This window comes from Peromyscus californicus, unplaced genomic scaffold (genome assembly GCF_007827085.1).
Source record: "Peromyscus californicus insignis strain IS unplaced genomic scaffold, ASM782708v3 Scaffold_11__1_contigs__length_118956290, whole genome shotgun sequence".
Taxonomy (NCBI): domain Eukaryota; kingdom Metazoa; phylum Chordata; class Mammalia; order Rodentia; family Cricetidae; genus Peromyscus; species Peromyscus californicus.
Window position 1 is genome coordinate 37207042 of NW_026294402.1, and position 14888 is coordinate 37221929.

Genomic DNA, 14888 nt, shown 5'->3' on the forward strand with positions numbered 1-14888 from the left:
CATGGGTACAAATACAACATGCACACACAGAAGCACAGGCACAAACACACATGTATGTGCACACACACACAGGAGCAGAGGCACAAACACATACACACACATACAAAAACCTATAGAGTTAAAGTGAGCTGCCAATCAAATAAACAGATAACTCAAAGAGAAAAGAAACAGATCAAAGAAATTTTACAGAAAGCAAGAAAGGGTATCTGCATTGCTGAGCAGTTCAGAGGAGGTGTGAATGCAGACAATGCTAACAGTTCTCAAGCAAGACACTCTGATTTACCTTTAAGATAATGTGAGTTCAGAAGCCAGATTTCAAGTAAGAAGTGAAAAGAGTAAAAGAATGAGTTATGAGAACACAGAAGGCTCATGTAGAATGTTCTTTGCAAAGCTGAAGGACAGAGAAAAAGTTGGTGGGAGCAAGAATCAAACCAAGAGCTCTCCTCTTAAAGATGAGAAACCTGAATGAGAGAAAGGCATGATATTCAAAAATCATTCTCTGAAATACACAAACCATATCCAAGGACAGGTTGATCATTCCTAATCCAAAAATTTGAATTCTAAAATATTCCAAAATCTGAAACATCTTGAATGCCAGTATGATGTCACAGTGGAAAGCTCCACATTAACTACACATGATAAACCTCAATCAGACCATTCAAAATTACTAAAAATATTACCTTCAGAATATATATATATGCATATATATTATGAAATATGAGCAAAGTTCATGTTAGAACTCCATCCCTACAAATCCACTGTATATATGCAAATATTTCAAAATCCAAAACACATCTGGTCTCAAGCATTCCAGGTAAGGTATACCTATGCTAAAAAGTTTGCTTCTAGTATGGTCCAAATGTTCATCTCCCCTCAAAACCTATGTTGCTGCCCTACCTCCCAATGTGATAACATCTGCAGGAGGGCCTTTGAAGGCAGGCAGAGTTAGAGGAGATGATGAGGGTGAGACTCTCATGACAGAGTGAGAAGGGACCCCAGAATCTCAGTCTCTCTCCAGAAGGTCCATGTGAAGGAAGAATAAGAAAGCAGCCATCTGCAACCTCACCAGCCTACAGGAGCACTTAAGTATCAAACTTCCAGCTTCTAGAACTCCCAGAAAATAAAATTTCTGTTCTCTAAGCCACACAGACTATGGTATTTTGCTATGGCAGCCTAAGTGTGCTAAGATGGCTTTTAAGAGACATGGCTTAATTCTTACACAGATTCCCACAAAGTTCTTCATTACAGTACTAGAGATATGCCCATAATCGCAATACTCAGGAAGTTGTGTTGAGTTTAAGGCCAGGCAGTCATATAGCAAGACTCTATCTCACAGCAACAACAACCTAAACATGGTGGTGTATACCTGTAAGCCCAGCACTCAAGAGGTGGATGCAGAGATCAGGAATTGAAGGCCATATAGGGCTATATGAGCACCTGTCTCCAAAAAAACTACATACAATAGAAAATGAGCATATTAAAATTACAGTTCAGAAAATATATCCATACACATGCAATTAACTCCAAAAGGTACAGGAGACAAATGGAATGTTGACCAGACTGCACTGAAGTTTTACAAAGTTTGCTTTCCTCTTCAAATGGGCAAAGTCAATCTAACCCTCAAAGCAGCTCTAAGAACAGCAAAGTGAGTTTGAAATTATGAGTGACATCTGTACTGAGCACCAACTAAAGAATTTTATCCCAAGAGAAGAGAATGTACACTCTCCACAGCTTGAAGTGGGTCTATAACAAGACCCTCACTGAGCGGAATGTCCCTGGTTGCTAGGACTGTACTCAGTCATATCCTATTTCCAAACTTTCCTTGGCTCCCTAGCGTGCACTCGTCACCTAACCTAACTGCACAGTCTAAAGTAGCCTTTCCACCCACCATGTTCACAATGAGAAAGACTAACATTCGCATGCTAGCTGTCTTAATTAACTCATCCCTCTAATGAGTGTTTATTGAGGAGTCACAGTTCAAGCCCTCCAACAACAATCAAAAAAAGGAATTTCAAGGGTTCTCGAGGGACAAACGCACTAAGAGGCCACACCCTACTTCCTGAGCACCACTTAAAATGCTTCTGTTCTACTGAGCCAATGGCATGTCTGGACTAGTATAAAACTCCTATCACTCTAAGAAAATTATTAGTACAACATTTTGTCAGACTCCTAAATCATTAGTCCTCATCCAACATGAACAAGCTCCTACACACACACACACACACACACACACAGCAAAGATCTGGAAAAATGGTGAACAAAGTGAACCGCAACACTGAAAAGGCTTCTGGGGAGAATGGAGATACACACATAATGTTCACAGTCCTCAGCAAAGAAAAACTACAGAAAGAGCCTTACTTACAATAGAAACACAGAATATTAAAAACTACTCTGGAGGAAAGAAAAGCATAAACTCAATGTGCCACAAGGTCTGGTAAGCATTTCCTTTTGATCTACACAACAGAGAAAACCCAACATAAAGTACTAACTGCTTCAGAACCAAACACTAAGGCTTCATGGCACTAAGTCATATCAGATGCCAGCAGGCATCAATTGCCAAATGTTCTCAAGGAAGTATGGACAATTAATTCCATACATTTTTCTCCTCATATAGGGCCAAGTAAGAAACAAACACACCTGAGCAAACTTCCACTCGACAGACTTTGGCTCTGTTAGAGAAAACTTCATCTGCTTAGTTTTTCAATGATGATTTTTAGAGTAGCTTAACTAGGTAGCAGGGTGTGCTGGTGCAGGCATAGCACAGCACTCAGGAAGCTGAGGCAGGAGGACACTGCAAGTTTGAGGTCAGCTGAACTACAAAGTGTGCTCCAGGACAGCCTGGGGCTGCACAGTAAAACCCTGCTCCAAAAAGCTTAAAAATCAAAGAGGAAAAATCTACATGAACTCCGTAACAGTTTGTTGTATTTAAGAGAGCAGGACAGAGTCTGGAAATACTCGGATTTTCATTGTGTGTTTGCTCATCTTTCAGGTTAAACTTACTCTTTATAAAAGGTTATTTTTTAAAGGTATTTTGAAGTTTTCCTATTCAGAGTAAGTTTCAGGGGAACTTCTAGAAGGCATAAATGTTTTAAGCCTGAAAATAAAACACTTAAAAGTTTTTGCAATTAGGGATATATTTTATAAGAATGACTTTTCTAGGTGATAAACCAATTAAAAATTGTAAATAAAAGGTAAACCAAAAACTTCAAAGAACTGCTAACACTTTTAAATGATATCAGAACTCTTCTTATAGGAAATGACTGAGCTGCTTAAGTTCTACATAATTCAAAACCTGTGAATGAGACTAGAAGAGACTGGCAATAATTCAAAACCCATCAGTGTTATTCAGAGGCACCTGACCCCATTTTCCTACGATAAACAAGGAGGAAATGGGTAACATGGCCTATTCTCAGCCTATCAGGTTAGTTTCTAGTCATCTTAAGCTTCCACATCACAGCCACATCAAACCCCAGGCTCCCTTTCCCTGCAGAAGATCATGCCATGCAGAGCAGACAAGAAAGGCTGCAGTTACTAAAACAAAATGCGACAGCATGGAGCAAGCTGCAAAGGTGCAAGGCCGCATTAGCTACGTCAGCTTACCATAGATCTCGGATCTACTCTCCTCTGAACTAGACTTTGTCTTCTTGGAGGAGCTATCTGCACAAGAGCGGGAGAAAAGGAGAGATATAGAAAATATGGAGACCAATGTAAGGGGGAAATTCATGGGGGTAAAAGAACGAGTCATGATCAAGTTAAATCGTGCAAACATGAAGTATGAACATCACAGATGATAGCACTTAGAATAGTCAGTCATGAACAGCACAGGTGATGACATACTTACAGATTATGGAAGAAAAGACAGTGAATAAAAATACAAACAAACAACACATGAATAGTCTACACAATGTGTCATCTGGTAATTGTGGAGATGAAAAAAGCACTTAAGGCTATACTCGGCACACCATGAAGCATGGTACCTCTTTGAGATCTGTCTTTGGAAATGGGTACCTCACAGATAAGCGTACAGAATATGTCTAACAAGACTAAAAGGATTATGGCATTTTTAAGAACACAGGGAAGAAACTTGTGACCATTACTAAAGACAGCAACTAGCTAGAGAAATAACTAGAAGCCTCTGAGCCCATGACCTGGAACCTGGGCATCAGCAGTGCAGAGCTTTCATGGAGATCTCTGACATGTTACTACTCCCACCACCAAAGCCACCTAAACTAACTGTTCATTTCTTTACCACTAACCAAGACGCAAAGCAAATTATTCATTACTTACTTCTCCCTTCTTAGATAAATGCTTACAATATTTTTTCAAAATTAAGAAAACTATCCTAAAACATATGTAACATTTCAATTATTCACACCAAACATTAACATTCTATTAAATATTTGAAATTGTATTTCTAAGTTTAAAAAAAATTATTTTTGGGTTTTTTTTTTTTTTTTTGAGACAGGGTTTCTCTGTGTTGAACTTGCTTTGTAGACCAGGCTGGCCTTAAATTTAGAGATCCACCTGCCTCTGCCTCCCAAGTGCTGATATTAAATGTATGTGACACAGGCCCGGCGGCCGGGCGATAGTAAAGTTCTTTAAAAAACATATTTATACATCTCATACTGGTGTATTGTTAATCTTTTGCCACAGGGACACACAACTAAATAAAATACATGCTCAAAGAATATGTAAATTTCAAATAGAAAAAGCAAACACAGATTACATGGAAAAAGGAAAAAGCAGCAGAATTCAATCTTGTGCATAACATTAAGAATATAAATTATGTTGGCTGACATGAAAATTCTAGGAAAAGTCAGCATGATGGAGGCTGCAAGACAACTGAGTTCAGAACACTTGAGGAAAGGTAAGGATTTCTGCTAGGCACCATGGCACGTGCCTAGAATCCCAGCACTTAAGAGGCTGAAGCAGGATCATAAATTTAAGGCCAGCCTGACCTACAGAAGACTGTCTCAAAAAGCAAAAAAATCACAAGCCGAGTGGTGGTGTCGCATGCCTTTATGCAGTATGCCTTTAATCCCAGCACTCAAGGCAGGTGAGGTGGATCTCTGAGTTCGAGGCCAGCCTAATCTACAGAGCAAGTTCCAGAACAGTCAGAGATACACAAAGAAACCCCTTCTCAAAAAACAAAAACAAACAAACACATGCCAAAAAAAATGGTGGGTAGGGAAGATGAAAAAAGGGCATTTCTATTCATGTGCTTATTCTCAATGTGGTAATTATAAATTTTTCATTGCACTGCAGCTAATTAATTAATTCACAACAATCACACCTGAGTTGTAAGTGAATGCAAAAGTTCCCAGTGGTTAATATCCTTCATTTTATGGCACACTAGTCCTTATACCATGATCCATCTTGATTCTAAGACCTCAGCGTACCCTCAATCTCTAATCATGACATCTCTATTTCTATGACTAACATGATTCCTACAATGGTGCTTCCAATGTGGCGTCTACAATGCTGAGTTCAACATGCATTCATTCATTCCTACTGACTGCAACAATATTATACAACGGCAGGGTATGACCGAGGAGTAGGAATAGCCACACCTGAGTGCTTCAATTCACTTAAGTTGTATGATTCTGAATTTCACTATTCTCAAAACATTCTTTGGAAAAACAAGAGTATTTTTACCTGTGGGGTCAAAATCATGTGATGTACTGCGTTCAACTTTCTGTTTCTTATCTGTTGGTGACTCTCGGTTCAAAATACTTCCATGCCTAAGTTAAAACAATCAAATATTTACTGTAAAATAAAGCATAACAATAAAACTTCATGTAAAAATTATACAAACGTATCTTTTTATGGGGTGTTTGTGTGTGCCTGTTTATTTGCACGTGTGTATGCAGGCACCCATGAAGGTCAGAAAGAGAGTTTGAGGTCCTTTGCAATTGATGTTACAGGAGATTGTGAGCTGCCCAATGTGAGTGATGGGAGACCAAACTCTGGTCCTCTACAAGAGTAGCAAGCCCAATTAACCACTGAGCTATCTTCCCGGGCCCCAAAGAAAAAAACTAGGAACTAAGTTTGTCTAACATAGCATAGGCCTCTATATGTTTCAAAGAGTTTTAAAATTCAATTTACACAGTCTATTTTCTTGGTTATAAAAGGTCCTCAGGTAGTAAAAGTAGTACTTATTATTAAAGTTAATTTTATTCTTAAAAATAACAGCCTTGAGCCGGGCGGTGGTGGCGCACGCCTTTAATCCCAGCACTCGGGAGGCAGAGCCAGGCGGATCTCTGTGAGTTCGAGGCCAGCCTGGTCTCCAAAGTGAGTTCCAGGAAAGGTGCAAAGCTACACAGAGAAACCCTGTCTCGAAAAACCAAAAAAAAAAAAAAAAAAAAAAAAAAAAAACAGCCTATAGTTTACTGATTTTTACAGTTCCATGTAACAATCAGAAAACAGCGCCTCAAAGAACTCAACACATTCCCTGACATTATACATACTATAGTCAAGCTGAAATCACTATAGAAATATAACAAATGTAAAAACAATTTATAAAAACAAAACTACATTAGGAACGGTTCACTTCAACCCTGCCTTCATAGACTTGAAGCCTTAGCCACTGCCTTCGGGTCCAAGATGACATCAGAATTATTGTTTTTATTACAACTTAACCAACTGCAAGCATCAGATAATGGTTGGGTGATTAAAAAAGAAGAAAAATAATAACCTATGGTACACACACTTCTGGTTAACTGAAAGGTTAGAATCACTAGGCATGGTATGTTACCATTATTTTAAATAAGATCTATGATAATTTAGGTGAGAGAACAAAAGATGCTGGGGAGTCTCAAAATGTGTGCCACAGACACAGGCAACTCTGAGTAGTTTCAATATTTTTCCGTTATTGTCCTAAAACAGTGCCAAAGTTCATTAAAGGAAGTAACAGGCACTCAGGTGACAACACATACCCAAACTAGCAATCCATTTGCACCTCCCCAAGCAACTCACAATTCAAAACAGTCACAAGTTTTAAAATTCAATTTCTTCATAGGGAGTGACCTTAAAGTGTCAATTTGAATAAACTTTTAAAATGCTTACATTAAAAACATTGGAAATATTATCAAAACAAGGCTGTGTTCCAGAAAAAATATGCAACACCTGTTGTATTTGAAATCTGTGAGGCATTATGAAAGTTTGTACTACTTAAACCCATGCTCTCAAAAACCACAAAAATCCCCATAATTTCAAAGGAATGCTTCTAATTAAAGTCTAATTCCAACCTCTGTATAAAAATAACTGAACAACTTACCTTATAGGTTTTTTGAGGGGAAACCTGAAACAGAGAGAAAACAAGAACAGATATTGGTCATTACTTGTAAGAGTCTGTTATTACAGCTACTGACTGTGCGAAATCAGAATGCATTACAATCTCATGCTAACTTTCCCAAAGCAAGACAACAATGGGGTCAGAGGGCCTACTCCATTTTTCAACCTGTTCTTTAAATCTCATTCTCATTTATTTTTAGCTTTCATAACAGAAACTCTGAAAAAAAATACCTTTGGAGTATTATCAGCTACTAAAAATCTGTTCCTCAAGTAGAAAACAAAGGGTATGGTTTGCTTTGCTTTGTTCTTCTGAGGTTCTGAAGCTCAAAGAACCAAGGCGGTTTTCCCCGGTTGTCTTTTTTAAGAAATATTACAGCTGGACATGGTGGCACAAGCCTTCAGCTTGGGAGGTAGAGCCAGGATGGTTCCAAGTACAAAGCTAGTGTCAACCACATAACGTATGTCCTGGGCCAGCCTGGGCTACGGAGTAAGAGCCTGTCTTAAGAAGAGGGCAGGGGTTGATTTTTCTGTTTGTTTGTTTTCTTTGGGGGTGGGAGGAGTTGAGACAGGGTCTCCTTACACAACCCAGGCTGTCCTCAAGCCCATGATTGTTCTACTTTGGCCTCCACCGTGCTGGGTGGGATAAGAGGCCTACACTACCCGCTAGCCAGAGAGGCTTCTTGGTGAGCATTAGATGCTATTTGAATAACTGCAATCCACTCATCATAGAGGCAGTTTCATTTCCCCTATAGAAAAGTTTAATAACAAAGTCACTTTACCTCTTATTCAAATCAAACTGATCCACAGAAAAAGTGAAAGCATCTACAACATCCATGCATGTAACATACATGACATGTTAACATAAAAGACAATGATAAATGGAAAGGGATTCTGGAACAGGAGGACACTGTTCTAGAAAAGAGGTAATCCCAAAAGGACAACACAATCAACACAGTGTTCCTGTGTCACCTCATAACCCTTTTATGAGAAGGAGGAGAGACTGGAAATAGGCTCTTTCTTATTTATCAAAGAGTATCAATTGGCAGGGACGGACTTTCAGCTGAGTGCCTACTAAGGATAACACACCAGCAGTCTACCAACCAAAGGAAACGCTTGGGTTCTTTGAGCTACAGAACTCCAGAAGATCAAAACAAAGCAAAATTTACCCTTTGTTTTCTATTATCAACTGTGGCCACTGCCTAGAATACTATAAAAACTCCCACCCCCAAGCAATGATGCATACTGCCAGGACCTGCAACATCCAGGGGATTCTGGCAAAGAATTCTAGAATTTCCCAGAGAGCATGGCCATTAACAAGTTTTCCTGGGCTGTTTTCTCTCACAAGAAAATGGGAAAGAATGGAGGGGACAGGAATAGACCCAGAAGCAGAAGAAAAGGAGCACAGGGCAACACCCACCTCACTGTCCACTTACTATATTCACAAAGTACAGAGAAACACAACTTTTAAAATCACAACCATTTTCTCTAATCATTAAATTCTATTTTAAAACAAAGATGGCAGGTGGTTCTCAGTTCTTTTCGAAAATGGGCTGAGCAAACCATGACAGCAAGTCAGCAAACAGCACTCCAGCATGGCCTCTGCATCAGCTTCTGCCTCCACGCCCTGTTTGACTTCCCGCCCTGACTATTCTTGGGGATAGACTGTGATGGAGAACTGTAAGCTGAAACAAACTCTTCCTCTCCAAGTTGTTTATGGTCATGATGTTTCATCACAGCAACAGAAACCCTAAATAAGACAATGGGTTTATCTTAACTGTTCTCATTAAGAGTCACAAGGGAAGGAACCTTTATTTCTAAAGTCTTAGGAGATGGAAAAGCAGTTCATTTACTCACTTTCAAGTCAGAGCACCGAGAGATCTCCACCCATCTGGTGCTGTGCTTAGCTTGCACTTATCACTTGAATACCCAGACGTTTAACTGCACTATCCCTACATAAGCTCAAAAGACAGACTTGACCAAAACTCCCAGAAAAGGAACACAGGGAGCCAGGAATTATAAGCTTAGTTCCTATGTGCTCTAAAGATGTTTGCAATTTCCTGGTATTATACCAATATGCATCTACCTATGTCTTATGGAGAAATAAAAACCTCATACACTTTGTAGGTAAAACCCTAATGGCATAAAGATTGTACAGATACCATGTTTTATACTTATATTTTTAAAATTACAAGAAACACATTATGGATAAGACTTTTGCTTACATACCCTCCAATTGTTATACCTTAGCTGATTAAGTATATTTTATACATACATGAAATTTAAGAGGCTATATGAATATAAAAGATATCATCACAATTAAACGTGAGGGGTGCACGCACACAATTGTATGTAGATGTCTGTGCACAGAGCTCAGAGGACATCAGGTGTCCTGCTCTATGACTCAGCCTTATTCCTTTGAGACAGGGTCTTTCATGGAACCTGGAGCTAGGCTGGCAGCCACTAAGCCCCCCGGAATATACCTGTCTCTGCCCCCCAACAAATACAATGCTAGGAATACAGGCATGCTGGTTGTTGGTTGGATCTTGGTTGCTAGGATCTGAACTCAGAGCACTCTTAATATTGAACCATCTCTTGGGCTCAATTACATCTTTTACAATCCCAAGTCCATAGAAATCACTTTATTATCTTCTTTTAAGGAAAATATTTTTATTAAAATACATTTATTAGAAATATATGTATTAACCACCATCCCCCATTTCCACCTGAGGCAGGTGGGAGAGCTGGCCCTGAGGTCACAAGAGCAGTAGAGCTGTCCCTGTCCCCCACCAGCTGCAACACAGGGTGCAGAGCAGGCCCTGCACCTCGAGTGGGTAGCACAATAGAGGCAACCCCATTGACAGAGGTGTGGGTGAGCCAACCCCGAAGTTGTGAGCATGGGAGAGCTGCCCCATAACTCATCTGTCATGTGGCAGCATGGGGGGGGCTCCCCGCTCCGGCACTGCCCAACAGTGTCTGAGGCAGGTGGGAGAGCTGGTCCTGAAGTCATAAGAGCGGGAGAGCTGTTTCTGCCCCTCATCAGCTACAGCACTCAGAGAGGCCCCTACACCATGCCTGAGCAATACAGCAGAGCTGGCCCTAAAGGTGTAGGTGTGGCAGAACCAACCCTGAGGACATGAAAGCAGGAGAACTGGCCCAACCCCCTGTTCATCTCTGCAAGGGGTGAACTAGCCAGGGCAGTGCAGGAGAGCTCACCCTGGTGGTGAGGGCAAGGCACAGCTGGCAGGCCAGGGTTATATGTTGGCCCACCCCAACATCCACCCCATCTGTGATCTGCTGGAATACATGAAGGGACTGGTCCTGAAGACCTAAAGCTGCAGAATTTCCACAACACAGAGCAACAGCAGGATAACCAAGAGGAGTCCCAGTAAGGGCCCAGCATTAATAGTGTCGCAGAAACCAGAGGCCTCGAACCAGACCAATGTTTCTTTGCAATAAACACTTGCAAGTAAAGACATATGGACAAAAGGGTTTACTGCATGACTCACTGTGTCACACTACAGTTTCCATGATGAAACTGAGCTTTCCTTTTATTTCTCTTAAGTTTTATTTTACTTTATTTTATTTTATTTTGGAAGGGAGGTTGCAAAGACAGAGGGTGGATATGAACGGACAGGGCAGGGAAATGAATGGGATGGAAATGCATGATGTGAAAAACACAAAGAATAAATAAGAAAGTTTAAAGGAAGAAATATATATAAAGGAAACACTAAAAGAAGTGGTTGGTTTTATACTAAAGAGGTTTGTCTTTGAATCTAGTGTCAAATGTTAACAAGCTCTCAGTCAGAATTAACTACTATGTCACAAAACCATGCTTTTCTATGAAACTGAAATGTCTCAAACTTTCAAACTATCATATGCGGGAGGGATCCTCTAATTTTATGGAAAAAGGTAAAAAATTAGCATCATACATGCCATTTCATACTTAACTTCTATACAGTTGTTTTTAATTTCATGCGTATTTATGTATGAAGAGGAAGAGAGGGACAAAGAGGGTGTGTGTGTGTGTGTGTGTGTGTGTGTGTGTGTGTATACATGTACACACGTCTAGAGTTAGCTTTGGGTATCTCAATCATTCTCCATGCCCAGAGTTAGCTTTGAGTATCTCAATCATTCTCCATTTTATTTACTGAGACAGAGTTTCTCTCTCACTAAGCCCAGAGTTCCCCAGTTCTGAAGGAGACTGGCTCCCTCTTATTCCCCCAGGGTACTCTTGAGCAGGGAGAAATGAGGAATTTGTAGATAGAAGGATAGAGAGAGGGACAGATAGAAAACACAGGAGGCTATCAAACCCACCAGCCCCTTCTGTCTCTACTAAAGGGCTTTTTAAAGGAATGCCAAGGGGTGGAGCAAAAGACCTCCCCCAGCACAGCCAAGTGCAAATCATCCCAAACACCTGGTGACCTTGCCGTGGTCCAGCCATCCCCTAATGCAGCCCTGCTGTGTAAAGCAAGCTCAGCTCTCACTAGAAAACCTTTGTGGGCTCCCCCACAGTTCCAGCTAGTCTAGCTGACTACCTTAGCTGCGGGATCCTGTCCTCTGCCTTTGGAGAGCAGGTTTGACAGGTGACTACTACTATTACCTGGCCCTCGGTTCCAGTCCTTCTGCTCACACCAGCTATTGTCCCAGATGTGTTTGGTTCTGTTTTACCCTCAACAAAGGAATTCTAACTGGAGGAGGGCAACTTAAAAACACACAGTATACTAGAATATAGTGTCATCAGTTAATAATGGCCCACTACACAGCACTGAATTGGAAACATGCCGGGGAAAGGTATTTTAACAATTCCAATATTCCTCTTGCAGCATCCCAGAACTTCAAAGTGCTGTTTGACAAAACTTAGTTCACCAGGCAAGTCTCAAGCCTCTTATCCCAACACTGGGGAGGCTGAGGCAGAAGGATTTACTGCACTTCTAAGGCCAGCCTAGACTACTACACAGTGAATTCTCGGCCAACTTAGGCTACAAAGTGAGATCCTATCTCAAAGCAACAAAAAACAAAACTCGGCCGGGCGGTGGTGGCGCACGCCTTTAATCCCAGCACTCGGGAGGCAGAGGGAGGTGGATCTTTGTGAGTTCGAGGCCAGCCTGGTCTACAGAGCGAGATCCAGGAAAGGCGCAAAGCTACACAAAGAAATCCTGTCTCAAAAAACCAAAAAAAAAAAAAAAAAAAAAAAAAAACCTCATTTGAAATTCATAGACCATTTATTTTCTCTCTCTTAGCTGCTAAAAATGGAGCTTATTCTAATATGCTTTATACTTAAGACTACAATGCTAATATTACTAAACAAATCACTATATTACATATTAATATTAAATAACAATCAAGAGAATCCCAAGTGACTGGGAAATGAGATTGTATCCTTTCCAAAATGTAAAGTCTCCTATGAAGCAAAGCCTCTCTACTCTGTAATAGAATGGAATGATTTCTTTTGCTCTCTACATGGATTTCTACATAGAGTACAAAAGTCTTTTTATGAAAAGTAAAGCATACTAAACATATCATCTGGTAACTTTCACTTAGCAATATATCAAGCTGGGCATGGCAGCACATGCCACTGTAATCCCAGCTAATTAGGAGGCTGACTTGGATCATCTGAACCCAGGAATTTAAGACCAGCCTGAGGACCCCTGGCAGACTCTCTCTAAACAAACAAATAAGACACGAACATACTTTACACCATTAAACATTTGATTACAGCACTGGTTTTAGCTTATGCTACAAAAGACCCTTAGGGTTCCTAAGAGGTCTACCAGGGATAGAAGAGTAGGGGACAGAGCTCTAAGCTCCCCATACATCAGAACGGCTTGACTTCTATTTCATATAGAGCTTCCAAATAAATGAAAATCTGAAAAGAATTCTCAATTCTTTTTTTCATTACTGGGGATTGAACCCCACAACATAATTCTTTATAGTTTCAAAGTATCTACTCTGTAAAATGGCTGCTTAATTAATTTGGTCAGTTTCCTTTATAAATATTTAGGCTAGGTACAGTTTTTCAGTCTGGTGGACAATATTGTAACAAATACACACTTAACTCCAAGCCGAAACTCCCCCTTGAAGTCTTGGGATGAACTCATTAACAGGAAGGAATGCACATGGGAGTTTAGACTAGAAATCAAGGCAGTCAGCGTGAGTCCTGGGGACACAGAAAAGGGGAGACAGCAGCTCCTCTGGCTGCACTGATCCCTTGCATCATCTCTACCCTTTGTGGAAAGGGACAGCAACAGGGACTTTTCTAACAATAGATCTTATAAGGCAATGACCAGAGAGCACTGCTTTGCTGCCCAAGTGACTGACAGTATGTGGGTGAGAGAATCCCTGCTGCTTGTTTTAAGCAAAACAAACCAACCAAGGAACCACACAACAGCAGTCACAGGTTAGATGATACACAGATAAATGACAGAGAATGGGAACAACTATGTAACATTTTCAGATGAAAGTGTGTTTTACTAACCCTACCAATATATCAGCAAAGAGTAAATGATAAAATTTCTTACAAAGTCTGTGAAAGAATTATATGCAAAGAGAGTCTCAGTTTGACCAAACTGGAGGTGAAATGATGGAAACTTTAAGAAACCATTACACTGGTTGTGGGTTTTTGTGTGCCTCAGAGAGAGACACACCAAACTCCTAAGCCCCAGTCTCTCTGTGCATGCCTCAATTTAGAAGCTGGGTCTTTGCACACATTTTGTAACTTCCAAGAAATCTTTGCTTAACCCAAAGTTACAAACGCTTTCTTTATGTTTTCTTCGGATAGTTTGATAAATTTGTTTTACTTTTAGATGTACACTGTGTTTATAATTTTTGCAGAAGACATTACAGACAAATGTTTATCTTTTCTCACATAGACAGCCCACTGTTCTAGCACACTGAAGAAAAGAGTACCTTTACTGAATTGCCTTTGGACTGCCATTAAAAATCAGTTGTCCATGTATATATTGGCTATTTTTTTTTTTTTTTTTTTTTTTTTGATTTTTCGAGGCAGGATTTCTCTGTGGAGCTTTGCGCCTTTCCTGGAACTCACTCGGTAGCCCAGGCTGGCCTCGAACTCACAGAGATCCACCTGCCTCTGCCTCCCAAGTGCTGGGACTAAAGGCGTGTGCCACCACCACCCAGCTATATTGACTATTTTTGGAAGAACATGGAGGTGAATGTCCATTTCCTCACCTAACAGAGAAAAGTGCATTTCTTTACCTAGTCAGGAGGTACAGATTACCAGCATGTTATGTTTATGACTAGTTATACTGGCTTTGGTCATTTGTTAAGGTGATACCTTCCAGGCTTCTCCCTGTAAGGCTACTACTTTTAGCTTGTCATACTTTATGCTTCAAAAAAAAAAAAAAATCATCAAAAATCCAACCTGGGTTGGCAAGATGGCTCAGAGGGGTGAAAGAGCTTGCAGCACAGGCCTGCCAGCTTCAGTTTGATTCCTAGAACCTACATTAAGATGGAAGAAGAGAACCAACTTCTTCTCTGATACTACACAGAAATTGTGATACACACACACACTCCAGTAATAAATGTTTGAAAATTTTAAAGCCTTTTTTTGTTTTAATCCAATCCCTATTAGGAGT

At 40.3% G+C, this 14888-nt stretch overlaps 1 protein-coding gene across 5 annotated transcripts in view; it reads right to left on the reverse strand.

The window, feature by feature from the left end:
- Window positions 1-14888, reverse strand: part of Arhgef12 (Rho guanine nucleotide exchange factor 12) — a 143673-nt gene that overhangs the window by 78120 nt on the left and 50665 nt on the right. For 4 of the 5 annotated variants that reach the window (XM_052757569.1, XM_052757584.1, XM_052757563.1 and 1 more), the window contains exons 2-4: window positions 7277-7300; window positions 5656-5741; window positions 3601-3657 (exon numbers count right to left, since the gene is read on the reverse strand). In XM_052757569.1, coding sequence (XP_052613529.1) covers window positions 3601-3657; window positions 5656-5741; window positions 7277-7300 — 167 coding nt within the window. The remainder of the gene's footprint in view (window positions 1-3600; window positions 3658-5655; window positions 5742-7276; window positions 7301-14888) is intronic. The other variant, XM_052757578.1, reaches the window with a different exon arrangement.